This window comes from Myodes glareolus, chromosome X (assembly GCF_982192425.1).
Source record: "Myodes glareolus chromosome X, mMyoGla1.1, whole genome shotgun sequence".
Taxonomy (NCBI): domain Eukaryota; kingdom Metazoa; phylum Chordata; class Mammalia; order Rodentia; family Cricetidae; genus Myodes; species Myodes glareolus.
Genome location: NC_142053.1, coordinates 144,505,178 through 144,531,729, shown reverse-complemented (window position 1 = coordinate 144,531,729; position 26,552 = coordinate 144,505,178). Strand labels below are relative to the sequence as shown.

Genomic DNA, 26,552 nt, shown 5'->3' with positions numbered 1-26,552 from the left:
TCCATTTAATTAAGTGAATTTTTCATTTCCTCTTAAGGGCCTCTTTATCCTCATAAAGTTATTTTCAAGATCGTTTTCTTCCACTTCATCTTCATTGGGATGTTCAGGTCTTGCTGTTTTAGAACCACTAATTTCTGGTGCTGCCATATTTTTCTTTATGTTGTTGAATCTATTTTTACACTGCCAATCTACCCATTTCTTCCTCCAGTAAGTACAGTCCTGTGGTCCCAGTGGTTGCTCTCCCTTCAGGTGCAGGTGGGGCCGATGTATTTTGTGGTTGCTGTCCTTCCAGGTGAAGGTCGGGCCAGTGAATCTTGTGGTCCCTTCTGTAGTGGGGGATGGTTGGCGGAAAAGGATGCTGCTGCCTTGTCGCTGGGGGTACTATGGTGGTAGGGGTAGGGACTAGGGCTTAGAGATGAGGACTCTCCAACCAGGGTATCAGACACTCATATGTCCTTCCAGGTATATGTGGGGTCAATGAGGGTTGCTGGAGTGGTGGGAGATAGTGGATGAGAGAGGCTGATACTACCTGGTCATTGAGGGTGCTATAGGTTGGGAGAGGCAGATATTAGTTTCTTGAACATTAAGAACAAAAAAATACAGGAAGGCAACAAACCAAAACTAAAATACTTCTGCTAGACTTTCCAGATTGCTTCTGCACTAGGATGCTACTATAGCATTCAGCTATACTTGCACTGATTCTATGGGCTAGGCTCAAGTAAGAAATTAGACTCTCCTTAGGTCACTTATATATGTCTAGTCTTAGCCATACTGGCTTTCTATTTTGTACATGAAAGGTATTTTAATATCTGCACTTCAAAAACTTCCCCTCAGTTGTTTCCCTCTGGCTATAGGCATTCTGTTGTATGTTTGAATGTCATTTTTGACTCAAGCCCTTTCTTCACATTATTAATTTGCCTTATAATCTTGTATTTTGATCTTTTCCTGTGTGTCTTTGTGTGTGTATGTGTGTGTGTGTGTGTTTGTGTGATGTATGTGTATGTGTATGTTCTATGAGGATGATTGCAGGCACATACATGCCATAGGGCATAGTTGTCAGTTCTCAACTTCTGCCTTTCAGTCAAGGTCTTTCTTTGTTGTTCATTGCTATATGGTATAGTCTAACTGGCCCACAAGCTTCCAGAGATTTCTTTTCCCTCTGTCTCCCATCTCATCATAGAAACACTGGGATTATAGACACATACTACTCTTTTACTTGGGTTCTAGAGATTCAAACACTTTACCCACTGAGCCATCTCCCTACCTTACCCTGTAGTCTTTTAGAGCATTGCCCACTGCTCGCTCTCTCTTTCTCTCTCTCTCTCTCTCTCTCTCTCTCTCTCTCTCTCTCTCTTTGTTTTTTTGTTTTATTTGTTTTACTCTTCTACTCTGAATTAAAGTTAGGCAAAACAGAGACAACTACCTGGCACCAATTCTTCTGGTAGCCCCTAAATAAGTTATGGATGGATACATTCATTGATTAATAAAGTTGTCTCTGCTCCGTCTAATACCTGGGCTGGGTAAGCACATGCTACTCTTACTGATAAGTAGAAGTAGAGCAAGGACAAAGATAAACTATGCTGTAAAGCTTTGCTACAGCCTTTGTGTTGCTTTTTTCTTTATTCTCTCTTTGTGTGGTTGCTGCAAACTTGTGACTGTTTTCCAGAGTTACATTTGGTTTTGTCTCTACTTATTTTCAAAATCTTAAAGAATTTATTTATTCATTTATTCATTCAATCAGCGTGTGGTCTCTCTCTCTCTCTCTCTCTCTCTCTCTCTCTCTCTGTGTGTGTGTGTGTGTGTGTGTGTGTGTGTGTGTGTGTGTATGTGTGTGCCACCTTCCCCAGGCATAGATGTAAGAGGACAATTTATGGGAGGCAATCCTCTTCTTCCACCATATGAGTGAGTCCTGGAATAGAACTCATACTGTTAGTCTTGGTTTTAAGGGCCTTTATCTCCTGAGCCACTTAACTTTATCTCCTGAGCCACTTGTTACTTGTTTGTTTCTTTGTTTGTTTGTATCTGTGGAAATAAGATTTTAGAGTTACCTACTTTACTATTTTGATTTCATCATTGTGGGTTGAATTTCCTATCACCTGGAATGTTTTTAGAGGGGTTCAGTGCTGTAGGAATTCCTACAGCCAGTAGACTTTAAGTTACACACCCACTTGGGGATGGCCTCTTATACTATAAATGCTGGTGTAATGCATGTGTCCAGCCTCTCTCCCGGCTGCGGGATTCAGTGGCTGTTCCCCGTTCGAACAGAGGACAATGATCTGTGAGTATACCCCTAAATAAATAACCCTTTATTCTGAGCTAGTATGGGATTTCTTTTTCGCATTCGTCTTCATCTGGCACCCATGTAGATCCAGACTCCACAACTACCGGGTGAACTGGCTTAAAGGCCTAAAAGGGTCCACAGCCCAGAAAGTCTCCCCCCCTCCTTGGCTTATTTTCACCTATTAAAGCAGTTTTTATAAAGTCCCCACCACAGCAGTACACGTGACAACTTGGAAATTTCCCAAGCTCACACACATTTTACCCCCCCAACCTGCTGCATTCCCTGCTGTGCGGCTATTTGCACAGCTTCTGATTTGTGCTCCTTGCTCCTGAGTTCTGGGCTTCTTGCTCCGTGTACAGAATTGATTTCATTGCTTTCAATTTGTCGAGCAAAGTATATTTCTCAGTATTTAACCAGCACCAAGACAGGAAACCAAAGTGGTGCTGGACTGTTCCTGGCACCAACATTTGTGCAGCCACTAGTCACAACTCTGCAAACATGACACCTGCTGGACAATAAAGATTATTACACTTAAAACAATTTATCAGACCTCATAACAAGTAAATATTTTATTAATTAGTAAATCAATAAACTTGACAGTTATATAATGGCAAACAATATTACCATAAAGAATTTTAGTAACCTTTTTGCTAATACTATGGATTTTATTCTGCAAGGCTTATATGATTATTGTGATACATCCATTTATTGTATATTGGAACTCAGTTTTTTTTCTTCATATTATGTCCTTAAGAAAATGGTTTGATAATAGACCCAAGTATGAGGGACTTTTATAAATGATACATTCTTTACAGACTAACAATGAACAGCTATCTGACAGGATTAATACCATCGAAAATCAAAAGTTACCTAAAAAATAATAATACTATTGGAAAGGATAACATTAATTTGACAGACAAAATTGAATCCTTGTCAAAGGGTACTGAGAAATTATCTGAAAGAATCCATACTGTTGAATTTCACATTCAAACTTGTTAAAATGTTATGATAGGTTAGCAGATAGAGTATCTCTCCAGGAAGGCAATCTGTATGCTATCCAAATAAAGTCCAAGGATGAGATGTTATCTTTAAAGGAAAAACTTCAGACCTTGGAATCACATGTGCAGAATAAAGACCAGAGGCTAGGTGCCTCATTGAAATCGCTAGAAATATATTTTTCTATATATTTCTATATATCTCCAGAGGCCAGGAGATTCAGGCTTTACAAAAAACAGTAGTAAAAAGATTTGAAATGACTGAAGAAATTATTGGAGCTGATGAATAGGTAAAGAAGGTACAAGGACAGGATTCAACATTGCCAGTAGCTGTCAGAGATGATTTACCCAGGGTTTTAGCTTCCTACCCTGTAATCTACTCTAACAAAGCATCAAGTTCTAAAGGCCCAAAAGGATTCAAAGAAGGTAGATGGATAACTATAGGAATGAATGGTCTAAAAGAAGTTAAGCAATAGGTAATAACTTATGGCTTGCATTCCACAATGTTAGGGAGATGGTAAAGACATGGACTTCTAGCATTAAAGCCACACCACACAATTGGCTTCAGTTGGTTTCAGCAGTCTTGGATATCAGGCCTCAATTGACATGGAAATGCTATTTCAGAGAAGAGGCAAAAATTTTAGAACAACAGGGATAAGCAAAAGGACATGAGACTTCCCAAGATCAAATTCTTTTTTGTTTGTTTTTTGTTTTTGTTGTTGTTGTTGTTGTTGTTGTTTATATGTACGCTACTCAGCTCTAAGTTCACATTCTTTATTTTTTAAAAAAAAACAATCTTTTCTCATTCTACATACCAATCCCAGTTCCCACTCCCTCCCCTCCTCCCACTCTCTCCACCTTCCAGAAACCTACCCCACCCCTGTCCACTCCTCAAGATGAGGCTTCCCACAGGGAGTCAACAGAGTCTAGCCCATCATTTTCAGCAGAGTCAAGGCCCTCCCACTATATACTGAGTAAGGTATTCCTCCAAAGAGAATGGGCTCCAAAAAGTCAGTTCAAGCAGTAGGGATAAATCCTGGTCCCACTGCCACTGGCCCCAAAGATTGCTCCAACCACACAACTGCATCCCACATTCAGAGGCTAGTTTGATCCTATGCTGTTTTTCCTGCTGTCAGTCCGGAGTCAGTGAGCTCATTAAACTGCTCAGATAAACTGTTTCAGTGGGTGTCCGCATCATGGTCTTGATCCCTTTGCTCATATTATCTCTCTTCTACTGGACTTTGGGAGCTCAGCTCAGTACTTCACTGTCTAGGTCCACATTCTTAATTTAAAAAAAAAATAGTAACTAAGTTGGGCAATGGTGGCACACACATTTAATCCCAGAACTAAGGAGGCAGAGGCAGATGGATTTCTGTGAGTTCAAGGCCAGCCTGGTCTACAGAGCTAGTTGCAGGATAGCCTGGACAGAAAAACCTTGTCTCAAAAAAAAAAAAAGTAACTGGAGCTGATGATAAAGTCCAGAGCCTATGAATGATAGGGTGCTTGCCTGCCACTTGTGAGGCTTTAAATTTTATCTAACTCTGAACCTAAATAAATAGACAAACAAATGTAGTAAAAGAATCCTCATTTTAAAAAAATAGTGTAGTACTTAGTCTTACTACAACTTGATATGCCATGTTTTATTGATACTCATGGGAGACCTGCCCTTTCCTGAATGGAGACAGAAGAAGAGGGGATTAGGAAGGTGGGAGCCAGGACTGCGGCCAGAATGAAATAGATGAATTAAATAAATAAATAAATAAACGAAATGTGTGATCTGCACTGTCCATTTTCCTCTTTATTTTTAGTAGTTTTTTAACAATATATGAGCATGATTTAAAAATACAAATATTCAAAATATATTTATATTATACATAAAATATCACATGTATACATATTTTCCCCTTTAAGTTCAGCTCTCAAAAGTCTCAAACAGATAGAAACATAATTATTTGCTCTTTGCACCAAGATCAAATTCTTGGTGAGGGCACTTATGCTGACCCACAGACTCAAGATTTTTACAATTAACAAATCTTGTCCCTATGCCACATAGCAGCCTTAAATGCTTGGGACAGGATTCAAGAACTAAGAAAACTAATTGAATCACATACCAGGGTTAAACAGGGTCAGAGAGAACCCTTTACTGACTTTTTTACAAAGATTAACTAAGGCTGTACAAATAGGAGGAACAGACCCAGATGCTAGACGAGTACTTATTGAATCACTGGCTTTTGAAAATGTCAACTTGGAATGCAAAATGATAATTGGGTAAATAGATCCTGCTTACAATGAACATTGAGACTTGGGTAGGATAAGCAATTTCCAAAGGTATGAGAAGACTCAAAATGCGGAATGTTTTAATTGTGGTAGAATAGGACATGTGAGAAGGGGTTGTAGACAAGGAATTCCTAGGAATAATATTTCCTCTGGGAATGGCCAGAATAGGAGGACTCAGTCTTCAGGTATATGTAGAGGGTGTGGCAAAGGCTGACATTGGACCAATGAATGCAGATCAACAAAAGACAAACAAGGCAACCCGATACCATTGGAAAACTCCTTGGGAGGCCTCTCACAGGCCCCCAAGTCAAAAGTGGTCCAGTCATTCCCAGTCACTGTAGAGGACATGTCTAACCATGAAAATTAAAAAATCCAGAGTCTTCTGTAAAAAAAAAAAAAAAACCATACTGTTCTGAATGATGGATAAACATAGAGGATAAATCAAAAATTTCAATAGGAAATAGGAAACATACATTCTGGAAGACTTCTATAAGTGATCAAAGACCAAAGTTAAGAGTGTGTATAAATGGCACTGTAATTGTGAGTTTGATAGACACAGGTGCACACATGAGTACCATTATTTCAGAACCTTGGCATCCAAATTGGCCTCTTCAAGAGACAGATGTTCAATTACTAGAAATTGGAACCCTATCTCAAGTGAAACAAACCATGAGATGGGTTGAATGCATAGGGTCTGAAGGACAGAGAGGAAGGCTGAGGCCATAGTGGCTAATTTTTCAGTGAATTTATGGGGTCATGATCTGCTGTATCAGTAGAATACCCAGATTAACATTCCTGCAGTCCCAGAAACTTATATTTCTGGGAAAGATATTATAAGGTACTATACACAAAGGCCACAAGACATTCAGGCTGTACAAGAACACAAAGCAACTAACAAACCTTTAGAGATACCAACAGCAGCACTACCTTTAAAATGATTAACTGAGAAACCAATATGGGTTAAACAGTGGCCATTAACAGAAGACAAACTGTAGGCTCTAGAACAGCTGATAGAAGAGCAATTAGATGTTCATCATATTGAAGAATCAACCAGCCCTTGGAATTCTCCTGTTTTTGTTGTTGAAAAGAAATCTGGTAAATGAAGAATGTAACAGATCTAAGAACTATCAACAATGTAATTCAATCTCTACAATCTGGAATTCCTCTGACTTCTCTATTGCCAAAAGGATGGCCTCTTGTACTTATTGATTTAAAGATTGTTTCTTTACCTTTAAAAAGAAAAGGACAGAGAAAAATTTGCCTTCACAGTGCCTACTTATAATAATTTTCAGCCTACTAGGAGATACCAATGGACCATCCTTTCTCAGGGAATGCTCACTAGCCCCACCCTATGCCAATACTTTGTAAGTCAGCCATTATAAATAATATGTAAAAAAATCTAAATCTATAATTTACCGTTACATGGATGACATTTTCCTATCTGACTCAAACATAGATACTTTAGAAAGAATGTTTGAAGAAATAAAGAAAGTTTTGCCAAAATGGGGATTACAAATACTCCTGAAAAAATACAGAGGAGGTTCTTTCAATTACCTAGGTTATAAAATAGGTTTACAGAAAATTAGAACACAAAAGGCACAAATTAGGAGAGACCAATTGTGGGCTCTTAATGACTTTGAAAGATTGTTAAGAGACATTTCCAGTCTATGACCAGGTCTTGCGATAACACCTGATCTAATAGTTCATTTAAATAAAACCTTAGATGGCGACAAAGACTTAAATAGTCCCAGAGAATTAACAGTTTAAGTGGAAAAGGAATTGATTGTCATTGAAGAAAATTGCAGGAGGCACATGTGGATAGGGTGAATTCAAATTTTAATTGCGTTTATGTCATATTGCCTTCCAGAATCCACTACAGGAATTTTAATATAAAGGGATGATATTATCTTACAATGGATCTTTTAATATTACCACATAAACGAAGTAAAAAATTTAAAACTTATGATAAAAAGTCTCTTAATTAATTATAAAAGGAAAATTGAGACTTTGTTCACTAACAGGTATATACTCAGCAGAGATTATAGTCCCTTTTACTTCTGATGAAATTAAAAATTATGGGAAGACAATGAACCTTGGCAAAGAGCCTGTGCTAATTTTTTTAGGAGAGATTAATAGCAATTATCTCAAAAGTGATAGAATTAACCTTATAAAGAGAACTACTTGGATACTTCCCCACATTATATGGGATGCACCAATAACTGGGCCCATACATTCTGTGCTGGTACAAGTAAATCAGGAAAGGCAGATTACAAATCAGAAGATTTAAGAAAGGTGGGACAAAGCCCTTATAATTCTGTCCAAAAGGCAGAATTATATGCTATTCTCATAGTACTAAGGGATTTTAAAGAACCTCTTGGGGGCTGGAGAGATGGCGCAGTGGTTAAGAGCACTGACTGCTCTTCCAGAGGACCCGGGTTCAATTTCCAGCACCCACATGGCAGCTCACAACTGTCTGAAGATCCAGTTGCAGGGGATCTGACACCTTCATACCAATGCACATAAAATAAAGTTAAATAAACCATAAAAAATATTTTTTAAAAAAAGAACCTCTTACTATACTTACTGATTCACAATACACAAAAAGAGTTGTCTTGCATATTGAAACTGCTGAAAATATACCAGATGGTACAGAATTGATTTCATTATTTATGCAGGTTTAAGATGTAGTAAAATGGGAAGCAGGCTGTGTTCCCGCCGGGATCCCAGCTTCCCAGCTAGTTTACACCTGAAATAATTACATGGAAGCTGTATTCTTTTAAACACTGCCTGGCCCATTATATCTAGCCTCTTATTGGCTACCTCTCACATCTTAATTAACCCATTTCTAATAATCTGTATATCACCACAAGGTCGTGGCTTACCGGGAAGATTCTAACCCATGTCCATCTCAGAGAGGAGACCAATGGTGTCTGCCTCATTGCCTTCTTCCCAGCATTCTGTTCTGTCTACTCCACCCACCTATGTTCTGACCTATCAGGTAAAGCAGTTTCTTTATTAACCAATGAAAGTAACACATAGACAGATGACCCTCCTACATCATGAAGATATAATCAGGAATAGGCTCTGTCCCATATACATAACACACGTCTGATCCCGTATGGGTCTGCCAGGTCCTCTAGCACAAGGTAATGCAGAAATTGATTGATTATTGATTGGAAATCTGTTGAAGGCCTCAGAATTTTATAAAAAAACATCTTGTCAATAGCAAAGGTTTTTAAAAAAGAGTTTTCTATTACATGGTAACAAGCTAAGAAGATTATAAAGAGATGCCCTACTTGCTCTTTCTATAACCAAACACTGATATCTGCAGGGACAAACCCAAAGGGTACTCAAAGGAATGAAATCTGGTAGATGGATGTGTTCCACTTTAAGGAATTTGGAAAATTAAAATATGTGCACCACAGCATAGACACATATTCAGGTTTTCAATGGACAACTGCTTTGAGCTCAGAAAAGGCTGATTCAGTAATCACACATTTATTAGAAATTATGGCCATCATAATTAAAGGTCTTTGAGCCTATTGTTCGTGATCCTAGAGAAGCTGGATAGGAGGGTGAACCTGAAGAAAATTCAGGTAGTTTTCCTCCTGGAGATTGGAAATAGACAAGAGTCCCAGGTAACCTTGGGTGTATGGGGGGGTAGGAGGGTAGTTGGAAGGGGAAAGGGTTAGAGAGAAGGGAGCAGGGGAGGAAGGGGGAATGCTCGGGGGGCTGGGAAGGGGGGAGGGAGGAAGGATAGATATGGGATCAGGGAAGAATATATCTCAACTAAGGGAGTCAGTTTAGGGTTTACTAGAGACTTGACTGTAAATGGGATCCCAGGTCCAAGGAGAGATCCCCAGATTGTTCTCTGGACAGAGGAGAGGGTGCCTGAACTGGCCTTGGCCCATAACCATACTGATGACTATTTTGCTTATCACCATAGATACTTCATCTGGCGATGGATGGAGATGGAGACGGAGACCCACATTGGAACACTGGACTTAACTCCCTAGGTCCAAACGAGAAGTAGAAGGAAAGAGAACGTGAGCAAGGAAGGCAAGATCAGAGGGAACCTTCATCCGACGATGGATGGCGATACAGACGGAGACCCACATTGGAGCACCGGACGGAGTCCCCCAAGGTCCAAATGAAGAGCAGAAGGAGGAAGAACATGAAAAAGGAAATCAGGACCGCGAGGGGTGCGATCACCCACTGATACAAGGGGACTGATCTAATGAGAGTTCACCAAGGCCAGTTGACTGGGATTGAGCGAGCACGTGATCCAGCTAGATTCTCTGAATGAGGCCGGATTCTCTGAATGTGGCTGGCCCGGAGTCTTTCTGAAAAGCCATTGACAATGACACTGGGACTTGTTTCCTCTGCATATACTGGATTTCTGGGATCCAGTCTGTTTGGATGCTCACCTGCCTGGACCTAGAGGGAGGGGGGAGGAGCTTGAACTACCCACAGGGCAGGAGACCCTGACTGCTCTTGGGGATGGAGAGGGAGGAGGGTAGGGAGTGGGGGGAGTGTGAGGGAGTTGGGAGGAGGGGCGGAAATGGAGACTTTTGTATTTTAATAAACTTTGAGAAAAAAAATTTAAAAAAAGAAAGAAATTATGGCCATCATTGGGTATACCTGCACAAATAAAGACAGATAATGGTCCAGCATGTGTCTCTAGGAAAGTGAAACAGGTTTTTGCTTATTATAATATAAAGCATATTACAGGTATACCACACAATCCTACAGGTCAGACAGTTACAGAAAGATAAAATCAAACTAAAAAGGATATGTTAAACAAACAGAAAGGGATGGAAAACACCCCCAGAAATAGATTACATAATGTTTTATTGAGCTTGAATTTTCTTAACATTAATGAGAAAGGAACAATAGCAGCAGAGAGACATTCAATAATAGAAAAGTCTTCTGAATTAAATCAGCCGGTGTATTTAAATTAAAGGATATGTTGACCTCACAATGGAAACCAGGAGATGTACTGCGTTGGAAAGGGGGGTTTGCTCTCATTTCAACAGGAGAAGAAAAGTTATGGATACCATCAAAATTACTAAAAATTCATTTTGAAAAGGAGAAATCTCTTGAGAAAGAGAAATGATGGCTCACAGAGGTGACGAACAATCAGGTGGTAAGGAAATCTCATAAGTGTTTGGGCAGGGTTCTGTTCTTGTCTTGGCAGGAAAATACTCATCTTCAGAAAGTCAAGAGACCCTGGACATCTAGATCCCTAAAGAGAAAAAGATAATTATCCAGATAGGATCACTAATCAAAGAGAATTATCACTTGTCAGGACGTGTCATCTGAGGGTAAGAATCTCTGAATACTAACTAAGATAATAGTCATGACTCACTTAAAAATCAAAGCTGGCTTTGGAGTTGGACAATGGCTCTCTCCTTCTCTAAATCCAAACATGTTGTTAAAATAAAAATTTAGAGTTTCTGTCTCATGTCAGGAGACATGGTATGGGACAGAAAGAAGAAATAATTTAGAAAAAAATTACTTTATACTTATTTTTGTCTCTAGCATACCTTTCATTGAATATATGTCTGTATAAATAATGTTTCAGTTTTCCACAATGAACAATTAATTTTCCTGCAATAATCTTTGAAGTTTCCAGGAAGAAGATGGGGCCCCACAGCAACTCCACCTGATTGATATGACATCATGATACTGATAGCGCTACTATAAGACCTGTTTCGAGTACCAGCTGCTCAAGATGGTTCCAACTTGGTTAGGTGAAATGGTACATTTTTTACAACGTTCTGGCCAGAACTCCAAATAGGAACCTCAGAAAAACCCTACTGAATACTCAGAGATTATGTGCAATTATGTCAGATAGTAATCTTGAAACTTAACCATCATTTTACTTTCACAGGATCCCATGGAGAGAACATCACTCCATGACAGCTGGAAGTAATTCTAGAAGGTGACATCACCTCTCCCAATAAAGTTTGTCCTCAGGGTTAGGGACATCATTTAGGGATTGATTATAACTGTTACAGGATTGGGGTTGTGTGGAAATTATCTAAGCTCAGGAATCTCTTTGAAAAAGAGGAGGGAAATTGAATAGGATAATAGATTTGTGTGAGCTTACTCACACTAATAATAAGTAATAGAGTAACTACTTGTAAGCTATTATTTATAGGCCATTTATATTGGTATAGATTCTTGTATATTGATGAAAACTTAAATAATATTGAATATGTTCCTATTTTCATCTATAATTTTTATATACCTAGGCAAAGTTATTTTGTCATATTGTATGCATGCATACTTCTACCTCTACTTAAATAATTTTGTATATTGATATAATTTTAGGATATATTTATCATATTGCAATATTCATTTCTACCTCTGATCAAGATACTTATACATTGTTTATATTTTGAGGTCATTTCCCTCATTTGTTGCACAGTTGTTTAAAGATTGTTTAATATTCTAATATGAAGTTTTAGTCTTTAAATTATATAGGTATTAAGAATTATAGGTCAATAGTCATCTACGTTTGTCATACTTATAGTTAGACTAATCATGTTCTTTAGATACATAGAGATTGCGTTCTGCATAGATATGTAATCTTCAACCACTTCAAAGAGTTGGAGAATATAGCATTTAAATAACTTGGGGTTCTGTTGGCATGAGACACGACTGTTCCTGACAGCACTGATCTATTCCTGAGAGAATGTTGAGCACCAAAGACACTCCACTCGGAGTTTGTTTTCTTCTTGGCAAAACTAGTCTTTGGGCAAGGAACCAGAACCAGAAGCACACATAACCATTAGAGCCCTACTTGCTAGTAACCTAGTTTCCCTATGAACCATTTACTAAAGCCCAAAACCTCCCAAAACAGTGCCACCAGCTAATGAGCAAAAAGGTTCAGAGCATTATGAAGTACATTTCATATTTGAACCATAACGTGCATGACCCTAATTTTCCCCTTCTGTTTTTGTCCTGCCACTACCAAAACGTCAAATGCTTCTTTATTCCTTTGTTTACATTTTCACCTTCAGAAGTAATGCTTTTCATGATTGTCACCTTGGGTCCTGCACATTTTTCCTACAACTATCAGGGTTTTTTTTTATATAGTAGATCAGTTTTTCGGTACTTCTCATGTACATAGATGGCAAGGCACTGGGCATCTTTCTTAATGATGAACCTTAAGTTCATTTACCCACTCTACTCTGGCTTTTCAGACCCCTCTTGTACTCCTGAACTGTTCATGGAAAGATACTAAAAGACAACTGAGCTGGAGGTTTGGGGGTTTTTTGTTTTTGTTTTTTTGATTTTTTTTTTTTGCTTGTTAGTTTGGTGTTTATAGGTAATTAGAACATTCTGTAGTAATCTCTAATTTGTTTTATACATTATACTGAAAGTGTTGGTTATGAGTGGTACTGTATGCTTTGATGAGCAGTAAAGTTTATTGGTATGTTTATGAAGAGATTTGAGGGATCTTTGATAAGTTGTGTTTTTTTTCCAAATGTTGAAGATTCAGCCCAATGCTTTGGACATGCTAGACTAGTGCTCTGCTACAGATCTACTTCTTAAGTCCCTATATGGAAAGATTTGGGTTTATACAAACGTATTTATTCTAGACAACTTGAAAGCTCTTTATTTTTAATTTTAATAAGCTAAGATATAATTTACATACAACAAAATAGATCCTTTTAGTGTATAGTTCTGTTAACCCATAGCTATATAACCACCACCACAATGGAGGCAAGAGTTCTGTTACTCCCTTTGTAGTCAGCCTCTGCTGCACCTGGTCCTCTAACCACTGGTATATTTTATGTCTCTGCATTTTTTAACATTCACATTAGTTATGTAAGTGGAATCATACAACAGATAGCTACTTGAGCCTGGCTTCTTTCATTTATATCAGTACATTTGCTATCTGTATTATCACCTATATCATTAATTCCTTTATTTTTATTGTTGACATTATGTGGATTCAAGTTTGTTCATTTGCTGACTGAAAAGTGCTTAGGTTGTTTCATGTTTGGATGATTAAAAAATAAATGTTCATTTATAAGCTTTTGGAGGCTTTGTGGCTTTCATTTCACTGGGGTGAAATACCTAGGAACATTATTGCTGGGTTGTTTAATAGTTTATTATTAATTTCATGGACAGTTGAAAAACTGTTCCCAAAGGCCTGTACTGTTTCTACCTTCATGTCTGTGACAACAGAGATCTAGTGGCTCCATATCTACACTACTTGATTGTGAAGTCTCCTATTCTAATAGATATGTGATGGAATATCATTCATTGTGGTTTTAATTTGCATTTCCCTGATGACTAATGATGTTGGAAACCTTTTATGTATTTATTTGCCATTTATATGTCTTGTTTGGTAAAATATTTCACTTCTGTTTTAATACTTGCTTTTATATTTGCAGATTGTTCTTATATCTTATTTGAGTTGTATACTTTCCAATTGTCTAATGGTACTTTTCAGGTTATCAGATATCTGATCTGCAATATTTACTTCTATTCTGTGACCTGTCTTTTCATTATCTTTAAGAGTGAGTATCTGAAATTTTTGTGATACTTGGCTAATCAGGATTTAAGGGATTTTATCTCATACTTCTTTCTTACAAATACTACGGGTTTAGATATTGCCTTTAGGTCAGTGATGCATTTTGATGGGGTATTTTTTATGATGCAGTTATTTTAAAATCACTTGTTGGAATAATTTTCAAGAAACTGGAGGGATGAACTGAAGCAGAGACTATGAAAGAATATTCCTTATGGGCTTGCTCTTTCTGCTTTGCTCAGCTACTTTTCTCTTATACCCAGGCTCAACTGCCTAGGGATGTTGCTGTCACAGTGGTATGGGCCCTCCCGCATCAATTAGCAATTAAGAAAATACACCACAGATGTGCCTGTAGGTCAAATTATATGGCAGTAACTACTCAATTGAGGTTCCTCTCCATAGGTGACTCTAGTTTGTATCTCGTTGGAAAAACCTAACCAGCACACATATATTATGGTATATAGTGATGTCTCAGTGTGACTTAAATTTTCACTTAACTGAATATGACTTGCCTTTTCACTGTTATACTTTAAATCTTATAACACTTGCACATCTTTTTCTTTATGAAGAGTTTTTCATGTCTCACAGTTTGGCCTCTGGAAAATTTTGTTGCTTTTTTTTAATTTCCTGTATTACTGTTTTGTCTTGCCAAACCCCCAGCTAAAATTGAACAGGGGAATTCCCACAAGGGAATTTCCCAATGTGTTTGGAGATAAGACAAATCAGAGTACTAAAGAGACAGATAAGCAGGTGATCTGTCCCAATAATTTATTAAGGAAATCCTTCACAGTGGGTAGTAAGATAAAGAAAGAGACAGCCAATGGGTATATCTGCATTGAGTGAGTCATTGTACAGGATTTATACGAGGGTTTCAGGAATTTAAGGTAAAGTTCTTCCAGAGTTTGTGGCAATAATCTAATTATTATTTATCAATATCTTTTAATGTTGAGGGCCTCAGCTTGGGTTCAATCCTGCAGAGCAGAACTTTTGGCTAACTGGATTACAGATCAGCCAGGGTACTCTGATTTTCGGTCAGAAAAAGTGGTTGGAGATGAAGTGGTTACAGATGGACAGAAGAATGGAAATGAGAAGCCCTCCAGGCATTTTATAGACACCTCATTACTACTTCTCACATTAAATTTGGGGTTTATCTGTAGCTGAAGGCAAGGGAAGTTCAGTTTTGTTTGTCTCACATAAGTATCCAATAATCCACTTGCATTTATTGAAGAGCTCCTTCTTACTGTTATTGTGCCAACATTAAGTCTGGTGTCTATACATATTTAATTTTTTTAAAGATTTATTTTTAACTTATGAGTAGTCTGTGTGTGCCGTGTATGTGAAGGTACCCATGGAGGCCACAAGAAGACATGGCTAGTTATAGACTATTATGAGCCATTTGATTTTTGTGCTAACAACCAAACTCAAGTCTTCTGGAGGAGCAGCAAGCATTCTTAAATATTGAACCATCTCTCTAACCCCTGTACACACTTGGATTCTGTTGTCCTAGATACCTATCCTTATGATAATATTGTATTGTCTTAAATATTTTATCACTTAATGCAATCATTTTCTCTCATGATTTGTGATTCTCCTTCAAAATAGGCTATTAGAGTGTTGTGAAGGAGGCATCTTGATGAACTAGGAGCTCAATTACAAGTTTCCTCATATCCTTATCCCCCAGTGGTCAGCATTTTAGAATAAAAGAAACTTCCTATTACAGGAACTAGTAACATTTGAGGATGTAGCTGTGGATTTCACCCAGGAGGAGTGGCAATACCTGAACCATCCACAGAGGACCCTATACAGAGATGTGATGCTTGAGACCTACAGCAACCTTGTCTCTGTGGGTAAGATGACTTCTTCAAGTAATTTTTGATAGTTATTGTATCTAGTGTAGGGGACTTTGCTTGCTTGATTTCAAATTTTCTTTCCTTAAAGGAAAGGAAAAATATTGGTTGAATTGTTTGTGTGAAGTGGTAGGTCCCCTGTACTGACCACAAAGTGTAACTTCTTCTGTTTCAGGATCTGAAGACCAAGGAGGTATATATCATTTATCAACCTCAGAACAGCAGGTTACTAAACCAGATCTCATTATTAAGCTGGAAGTAGAAGAACCAGAGCCAGAAGACAGGAAAATTTCTGTTTGGAGCTTTCCAGGTAATATCTTAATGCAGCCCTCTATCCTGTTTTTCTTGTAAGCTAGATCAGATTCTGGAATGGCTTCCTTCTCTTTTTCCTTCCTAATTATTTCCATCAGGTTTGTCATGCACAGTTGTCTCTGTTTTAGAGAGGTTCCCAGGTGCCCAAGGAGATGTCCCCAGCTTGCTCCTTGAACAGCTGAGGAGAGGGCACCTGAACTGGCCCTATCCTATAGCCACACTGATCAATATCTTGCATATCACCATAGAACCCTCATCTGGTGATGGATGGAGATAGATTTCATTGTTTATAACTGAAAAGAAATCTGTTGTGCATATATACCATTATTTTCTTTACCTACTTCTATGTTGGGCAAGGTAAATTTTCTTTAATTTAACTTAATTTAACTATTTTAAGTAGTGCTACAGTAGACATTGATGTACAAGTCTCTCTGTAGGTGGAAATTTTCTGTCCTGCCGATCACTTCCCAAATAACCACACCGAGATTCTTTATTAATTATAGACGCTCAGCCAATAGTTATCAATAACTAGCTCTTATAACTTAAATTAACCCATATTTCTTATCTTTGATCTGCCACATGACTAGGTACATTTTCTCAACATGGCAAGTTCATATCCTGTTTTCTCTGCATCTCCTCATGACTCCCGAGACTTCTCCCTTCCTCTTCTTCTTGGTCTGGTTCTCCTGCCTAACCTCATCCTGCCTAGCTACAGCAGAGTCAACTTCTTTATTAAACCAGCCACAGTGACATATATTCATAGAGTGTAAAGGAATATTCCACAGATCTCTGTGATATGTATGATATGTTGATTTGGAGTTCTTTGGGTAAATACCCAAGAACTATGTAGCTGCATCTGAATACTTTTCTGTGTAGCATTTATAGCTCTATAGATATAAGCAGTCTTAATTCCCTTTTGTGGCAGGTGCTCAATGTTTTGCCCAGGTATGCTTCAAGCTTATAACCTCCTGCCTCAGCCTCAACAGTGCTAATGATAGGTATGACTCACTGTGATAGGCCAAACATTTTGTCATAAGAAATTGCTTTGGTATATTTTTTATTGTTTTTATTGAGCTATATATTTTTCTCCACTCCTCTCCTTCCTTCCCCCCTCCTTTTATACCCTTTTCCATGATCCCCATGCTCCCAATTTTCTCAGAAGATCTTGTCTTTTTCTAATTTCCATGTAGATTAGATCCATGTATGTCTCTCTTAGTGTCCTCATTGTTGTCTAGGTTCTCTGGGGTTCTGAATTGTAGGCTGGTTTTCTTTGCTTTTTGTCTAAAAGCCATATATTTGTCTTTCTGGGTCTGGGTTACCTCATTCAATATGATGTTTTCTAGATCTATCCACTTGCCTGCAAATTCCAGGATGTCATTTTTCTCCACTGTGTAGTACTCTGTGTAAATGTACCACATTTTCTTTATCCATTTTTTAGTCAAAGGGCATTTAGGTTGGTTCCAGGTTCAAGCTGTGACAAACAATGCTGCTTTGAACATAGTTGAGCACATGTTCTTGTGGTATGATTGAGATACCAAATGGTATCTCTTATTGCTCTAGCTAGAACCTCAAGTACTATATTGAATAGATATGTAGAGAGTGGACAACCTTATCTTGTTCCTGTTTTCAGTGAGGTGTCTTGCTATTTTTATGAGTTGAACTATTCCAGCTTTGACTAGTGGAAATGCTGCAAATTAGCCACCAAGCTCCACATCACCCATCCCAAGTCATAATATACAGAAATACCAGACACATAACACAAGACAAAAATAAAAAAGACAACAGTAACAATTGATATCTCACAGATGTTTCACCAGTCTGACCAAGAGAATTTAAAGACAGAAGGCTGATTTAGTTGCCTTTTTGAAAACCTCTGGACTACCTAACATTCACATATCGGGCCTTTCCAAACTCTAAGTTGGGCACCCAATGTACTATAAGGCTTTGTTATGCATCCTAGGCTTTGGAGCCCTGCTGACGGTGCCAAGATGCTGGACCACCCCAAGTTTGACTTGGTCCCCAGTGTCAACAGGGTGTGAAAACACAGATACAAGGCAGACCAGAAAACAACTGGTGACTTTACCCCAGTTAACCAGAAATAACCAGAGGGCCACAGGACATCTTCCTGGACTGTAGTCGGAGGCTGCTTGTTTGTTTTCCGGCTACCCAGACCCAAAATAATCACTCAGAAACTATATTAATGAATATATTAATGAAATCACTGCTTGGCCAATCACTTAAGCATATTGCTAGCTAGCTCTTATATCTTAAATTAATCCACTTCTATTAATCTGTGCATCGTCACATGGCTGTGGCTTACTGGGCAAAGTTCCAGCGTCTATCTCCTGTGGCAGTTACATGGCATCTCATTAACTCCGCCTTCTGTCTCCCAGCATTCAGTTTAGTTTTCCCACCTAGCTCTATTCTGTTCTGTCATAGGACAAGCAGTTTCTTTATTAGCCAAAGGCATTCACAGCATACAGAGGGGAATCCCACAAAACCTCCCTTTTTCTGTCTAAATAAAAAGGAAGGTTTTAACTTTAACATAGTAAAATCACATAAAACAGTTATCAGGCAAGAATTACAGTTACAATATTTATATCTACTTTATGTTTTGTCACCACTAAGGAAAACTATAATTATAACTATCTCCATCAAAGACCCCAAAAGGATATAATATTACCTAAGTTAACAGGAAGTACATTGTAAGCAACTTCCAAAACTCTAGAATTGACAGAGACCTCTCGCTGCCTGGACAGTCACACCCAAGGTTCTTCTGTAACATTGGGGCACCCATCTTCAGCCTACAGGCCCATACTATCTGGCCGACTTTTCTATAAAGCAGGAAATTTCAAAGACAGGTCCACCTATATTGGCGGTTTGTCAGTTACTTTCTTTTGTGTCCTGCAGAATATCTGGCAGACTCTTTTATGAAGCAGGAACCCTGAAAGACAGTCTCACCTTCTTTTAGGCAACTTCAGCAGTCATTTGTCTATGGGTCCTGCATGTCCAGTTCATACAACATACTATAAAGCAGTTCAGACAAGTGCAGTTTCTTGCCAAAACGGCTAGCAAATTCCATAAGGAGCCTCTTCAATGCCCGTATTCCTCTTGAAGTAGATTGGTGCTACCAGGAGCAGATGTGTTGCATTGTCATGAAAAGTCCCAAGTTCTTAAAACATTTTAAATGCCATATTCTGCTAGTCTTTGAAAGATTTGAAGACTATCCAACTGAAATATATCTTTGTACATCTAGAAAACCTAACTAACATGACTACAAGCTTGACTATTATAGATGACTATCTATTAACCGGTATTCCTTAATTATACATTACATTTTTAAATGAGCTGCACAAACACAATACCTTAATCAAGAACAGAAATATACATATAACAAAATTGACCTTAAATTTGTATCAACAGAGCAAGATCCACAGAAATACAAATCTCTATAGCATCTATTATTATTATTATTATTTATGAAGGACGGACTTTCATGACAATGAGACACATCTTGTGAACGGACCTCCGCCATGTTGAACTGAGCAGAGCCAACAGTTAAAACCATGGAATTGGTCCTAGACTTGCCTGCTTAGCACTTTAAAAAATAGCACTCCTAGTCAGAAAATAATTACAGATATGCAATAAAGACAGATTCAGACAAAAATAATCCTCTGAATGTGTCACAGTGTTAGATAAATGTACATAGACTTGAGAGAGAGGAAAAGGAGAATAGAGTGTTACAATACAAAAGAGTAGAAACAGTCATAGGTTAAAGGAGTAAAGATAATAAAATAAATATTAAACTTGTAAAAACAAGTAATAGAGTGAAAAAAATAAGCCACATAAAGATGGAATATATACAGAGAGTCTGGATTATGTTTATTATTGTGTTTTCTTTAAATTTTTGACTGTGAATGAGTTAAGTACAAAGAGACATTTCATTTTATGAGCTGTTAAGCTAAACCAATATATATGTATTAAAGGTATCTTGACTTCAAAATTTAGGTCTAAGTATATCTTACTTTGGAAAAGAGGTTCTACATTACATTTGTTTCCACAGAGGATGAGAACCTGTGGATTCCTTCCAGACTAATGTGGTTTGATGGCTCAAGACCCCCCCAGAATGTCTCCATGAACCCCCTCCCAATACTTCATCTAACAAAAAGCAGGAATCGGTTTAGAGAGAACTATATCCAAATTCCCAAATATTGTTTATAGATGTTTGTTTACATTTAAAGGGGGATATGATATAGATATGAATACTTTGCACTGGTATAGATCTTGGTCTATTGATTGTTGATTATATAAAATGTTACAAAAATGTGGATTTTTATGAGTTCAAAGTAAACCTAGTCTACATGGTGGTTCCAGGCCACCCAGGTCTACATAAGGAGACCCTATCTCAAAAATAAGTTCATATAACTAAGAATTAATGATGAGAGATGTTATGGGAAATTTTTCTTGATCATAAAAAAGGCAGGACATGACTAAAAGGTCTCTCTCCATTGGTACTCTGATAAAATGATGTGACAGTCTCATCTGAATCATGGGGAAAGCTCTTATAAGATACACTTAGAAGCCAAGTGGTGGTGATTCATGCCCATAATACCAGCACTCTGGAGGCAGAGGCAGACAGATCTCTGTGAGTTTGAAGACAGACTGATCTACAAGAACTAGTTCCAAGAAAGGCTCCAAAGCAACAGAGAAACCCTGTCTCAAAAACAAAGGATACAATTAGAGTCAAGCCCAACCTAGGATCTGCTAAATCTGCATCTCAGGTGGTCAGTAGCAGTATGGCAGTAATAGTTGAGGTCATGGCATTTCTGGAAAAAGTCTAATCCCCATAATGACAAGTGTGTGTATATGTATGTGTGTGTGTATGTGTGTGTGTGTATGTGTGTGTGTGTATGTGTGTGTGTGTATGTGTGTGTGTATATATGTATATATTTTACTGTGCTTTTTTTCTAGAAGTCTGCCAAGTTAATGAACCATTTGAGAGACAATATCTGGATCAACAAAATAATTATTTGTTGATGCAAGTTGGGTTTCCTGATGATAAAATAGATACCAAGAGTTGCCAGAACTATACTGAATTTGGAAACACATTTCATCTGAACACAAACCTTGGTGTTGCAATGCAAAAATCCCCTGAATTGGAATCATTTGGAAATAATATCATGGACCATTTAAGCCTACTTGGTAGAAGCTCTACAGAAAATAAACATGATACTGGATGTGCAAAATTATTCTTCCATACAGAATATGAAAAACCTAATTTCATAGTGAAACCCTATGGATATGAAGAATATGAGAAAACCCTCAGGCAAAAGAAAGGTCTTAGCCTTCATCAGAGAATTAAAAATGGAGAGAAGCCTTTTGAGTGTACTACATGTCAGAAAACCTTCAGCAAAAAGTCACACCTCATTGTACATTGGAGAACTCATACAGGAGAGAAACCATTTGAATGTACCGAATGTGGGAAAGCTTTTAGCCAAAAGTCTCAGCTCATTATACACCTCAGAACTCATACAGGAGAAAGACCCTTTGCATGTCCAGAATGTGGCAAAGCCTTCAGAGAAAAGTCAACTGTCATCATACATTATAGAACTCATACAGGAGAGAAACCTTATGAATGTAATGAGTGTGGGAAAGCCTTCACTCAGAAGTCAAACCTCATTGTCCATCAAAAAACCCACACAGGAGAGAAAACCTATGAATGTACCAAGTGTGGGGAATCTTTCATACAGAAACTTGACCTAATAATACACCATAGCACTCACACAGGAAAGAAGCCTCATGAATGTAATGAGTGTAAGAAAACATTCAGTGATAAGTCAGCCCTCATTATACATCAAAGAACACACACTGGAGAGAAACCTCATAAATGTACTGAATGTGGGAAGTCTTTCAATGAAAAGTCAACCCTTATTGTGCACCAAAGAACTCACACTGGTGAGAAGCCCTACAAATGTGATGTGTGTGGGAAAACTTTCACCCAAAAGTCAAATCTAGGTGTGCATCAAAGAACTCATTCAGGAGAGAAACCATTTGAATGTAATGAATGTGAGAAAGCCTTCTCTCAGAAATCCTATCTCATGCTACATCAGCGAGGTCACACTGGAGAGAAACCCTATGAATGCAATGAATGTGAAAAGGCATTTTCTCAGAAGTCCTATCTCATTATACATCAAAGAACTCATACTGAAGAAAAACCCTATAAATGTAATGAATGTGGGAAAGCATTCCGAGAAAAATCAAAGCTCATTATCCATCAGAGGATCCACACAGGAGAGAAACCCTATGAATGCCTTGTGTGCTGGAAAGCTTTTAGCCAGAAGTCACAGCTCATCATCCATCAGAGAACACATACAGGAGAAAAGCCCTATGAATGCACAGAATGTGGCAAAGCATTCAGGGAAAAATCCACATTCACTGTACATCAAAGAACTCACACTGGAGAGAAGCCTTATAAGTGTGCAGAATGTGAGAAAGCCTTTACCCAGAAATCCAACCTTATTGTACATCAGAGAACCCATACAGGAAAGGAACCCCATGGAAGAGGCCTCACTCACAAGTCAAAACTCAATATGCAATATGGAACAAAGCAATAGTGTCTATCATATGCCCCAAAGGAAAGATGTGTTAATTTAATATTTAAATGGTACCTGAATTCTACTCTAATCATTAGGATAAATTCAGCATTTCTTTTCATCTGTTTTCACCCTAATGCACATGGAAAAAGAAGCAGATGTGTAATTTCTTTGGAAACCACTGTAACCATAGGGCTGTTAGAATGAAAGGCAATAAGACACCAGTGCAAGAGATTTCAGAGCTTCAGAAGTGAGTCAGCATAGTTAAGAACTCTCCTCTGAGAATTAAAATACACTCTAAGGTGAATGACCAGAGACAGCTGTGACAAAGACCACAGGAGGGCTGGGGAGAAACGGGGAGACAGAGTTTATATTTACAGAAAGTAATCTAACAGATTTGAAGGACAGCTGAAGATGGGGAAGGAAAATAACGGGATATAGTTGGTCTTGTTTGGTGATTTAAGGAAAGTAAAGTCTGAAAGAAGTAACATAAGGTAAGGGGTATCTCAGTTGTTTAGAAAACTGCTCTGTGTAGAGTGTGACCCTGGCATATTCCACCTTAAGAACCTCTGGCAAACAGCAAGTCCAACTGTTCTCATTCAAAGAAAAGCATTTAAAAGCAATCAAATTTACAAATGCATTTCCATTTCTAGGGATACATTTTACTCACGTGTATAAAATGATCAAAACACAGATGTTATTTGTTGATGTGTTGTTTGAAAACAAAATATTAGAAGCTGTCAAAATGGCATTTTTGCTTCCTGAAACTGACATATTCATACCACAAACTCAAGAGGAAAAAAGAACATAGATATTATTTCTGCAGAAATTTGGGGTAGTCACCAAGTTACATCATTAGATAGGAAAAGCAGGGTGCAGTGAGTATGATGTTCTACCGTTTGTATATAAAAATGAGAAAATGGTAAGTACATAACTGATTTATGTGTAAGCTGTTTCTGGAAAGGAATATGAAAATCTGATTACCATTATTATCTTATTGAAGGGAATGAGGCAGTAGGTGACTAGGGAGATGAAACATGGAGACACCTGTGTATTCTCTCATAGCTTTAGAAAGTTGTACAGTGAGGATATACTACCTTTTTGAAAAATAAATCTTGAAAACTGTATTTTGTTCCTTTAATAGTTAACTCTAGATACAGAATCCATAACACATAATGTATATAAGCTCAATGAAGTTTATTTTCAGTGAATAAATTGAATAACCACAAAACAAAGAAGCAAATTATTCAATCAATTCCCAAGATATGTAGGCCTTTTTTTCCTAAACATGAAGTAAAGTGATTCTAAGATCACCAGACCATATTACATAAGCCTAAAATAACTGAAACTGGAACATATTTAGGGTACACAGTAACACCCGTGGGAAGTTACTTTATTAAAGTTCATTGGTACTTTTTCAAATCTTAAAATTATTTAAATGACCACATATATAAACACTTTTTACAAGAAGCATAAAACACCAATTCAATAGGAAGCAGAATAACTTGCTCCAAATATGTCACTAGTGCTAGCGACATGGATTTTCCAAGATCAGAATGAAATTGAGATCCATGACAGCAGTATAACAACATTCACTACAGAAAAAGATACCTTGTTTGTGAATTACTGTATTTGTAGCCCTCTTGCTAATATGGCTATTCATTGGTAGCATTAGTAAGAAACCCAAGCTATGTAAAACCTGGAGACCAGCAGGGTTTATACTTATCAAAACAGATGAATTAGACTTGAGAGTCTGTCTGTGCCTTTCTAATCACCTTTTTTAAGAGAGTGTGTGTGGTTTTTAGACATAAATCAAAGAAAACCAGCCCAGAAATCACAATCCCAGAGAACCTAGACAACAATGAGGACCCTAAGAGAGACATACATAGATATAATCTACATGAGAAGTAGAAAAAGACAAGATCGCCTGAGTAAATTGGGAGCATGGGAACCTTGGGAGAGGGTTGAAGGGGAGGGGAGCAGAGAAAAATGTAGAGCTCACTAAAAATAAATAAAAGTATGTGTGTGTGTGTGTGTGTATACATGTGTGCACATGCACATACATGCAAGCATGTGCTCATTTGCATATATGTATGCATATTGAAGCCAGAGAGTCACCCAGATTATTTTTGTTGATGCATGTCTGTATTTATTTTCCAGAGTCAAACCCTAGAAGTTAAATTACTTTGATACAGATTTCTAAATTGCATTTAGAAACTTCATTACAACTGCTTTCAATAATTGTTGCTCAAACTCCATAGACCCAATCAAACACTATTTAATGTATAAATATTTGCTAAGCTTGGGTCCCCTGTAAGAATGTTCTTAACAACTGGGCTATCTTTCCAGCCTCTTTTTTTTATTTCTGAAAAAAGTGAGCAGTAGGCTTATGTTGGATGGAGGTGTTATTTCAGTGCTGGAGCTCAAACATGTGAAGTACTCTCACACTCTGGTGCATCCTCATCCTTACTTTATCTTCTTAGCTCTGTAAATCACATGGACATGTCCAATTGCAGGTAGAGGAAATGTAGCACTGATTAGCTTGTTCCTGGTACAGTCTACAGAAAAGATATCCAAGAGAACTGGAAATAGCTACTTGATTTTTTTAACCAATAGAAAATCATCTCCATTAAAGGTTATTCTGAATTAAAGTTAGGGCTCAGCTTATACCAGTTCCTATGAATCATGTACACTTTCTATGCCAAAGATGGCAGCTTGCTCCAGCTACATGTGGGCAAATTGAGGTGAATAGGGCATAGACTGAAGAGGATAGGATGAGGATGAACTGCAGGATGCAAATGTGCTGAAGTTAGAGGGAGGGAGAGGAGGGTAATGAAGCACCAGTAAAGTCAGAGTTGGGGAGTAAATAGGGAAAAGGAGAGTAAATGTAAAATAACCAATGGACTAAGGTACTTGAGAATTGTTGAGCATACGTAAACACAGGTAGTATTTGAGGGTGAATGTAGAAGGAACGGCGGGCTGCTTTTCGTCCCACCCAGCTCCTGGCAACCTGGCTAGCTTTGCCCCTGAAATAATTACATGGAAACTATTCATATAAACACTGCCTGGCCCATTAGTTTCAGCCTCTTATTGGCTAGTTCTCACATCTTGCTTTAACCCATATTTAGTAATCTGTGTAGCACCACAAGGTGGTTGCTTACCAGGAAGAATCTTAACCTGCATCCATCTTGGAGAGGAGAGTCATGGCAACTGCCTCATTGCCTTCTTCCCAGCATTCTGTTCTGTCTGCTCCACCCACCTATGTTCTGACCTATCAGGCCAAACAGTTTCTTTATTGATTAACCAATGAAAACAACAGAAATACAGAAGACCCACCTACATCAGGTGAATGGACAAGTAGATTATATTTGAAGTGATGGAAGGCAAGGTATAGCAAATGATCTTGCTAGATGTGGTTCCCATCAAAATGGACAGACTACTGGAGTGGAAGAATGATGAATATTCATAGGTAACAAAGATCTATGGTGGTTCTGATAGCCGGCCTGCAGCAAGCTAAGACCGCAGGCAGGGAGTCTTCTGACCAGCAAGGGGCTCTGATCCTGTGGAGGGGTAAGTGTGTTGACCGCCATACAAGTCCGGTTAGGTACACACAATATTCCCGCCATCCTTATCTCCCTGGCTACTCCAAAGGGGCAGCTTCCCCCAGCTAATCCCTCTCTCCTGCTACGCCATCCCAGC

At 38.1% G+C, this 26,552-nt stretch overlaps 1 protein-coding gene across 1 annotated transcript in view; it reads left to right on the top strand.

The window, feature by feature from the left end:
* The window catches only part of Znf182 (zinc finger protein 182), a 76,069-nt gene extending 52,089 nt beyond the window's left edge, over positions 1 to 23,980 (top strand). The window contains exons 3-5 of the mRNA XM_085685071.2: positions 15,822 to 15,948; positions 16,124 to 16,258; positions 21,232 to 23,980. Coding sequence (XP_085541197.1) covers positions 15,822 to 15,948; positions 16,124 to 16,258; positions 21,232 to 22,874 — 1,905 coding nt within the window. The 3' untranslated portion in view covers positions 22,875 to 23,980. The remainder of the gene's footprint in view (positions 1 to 15,821; positions 15,949 to 16,123; positions 16,259 to 21,231) is intronic.
* Positions 23,981 to 26,552: the final 2,572 nt, after the last annotated feature.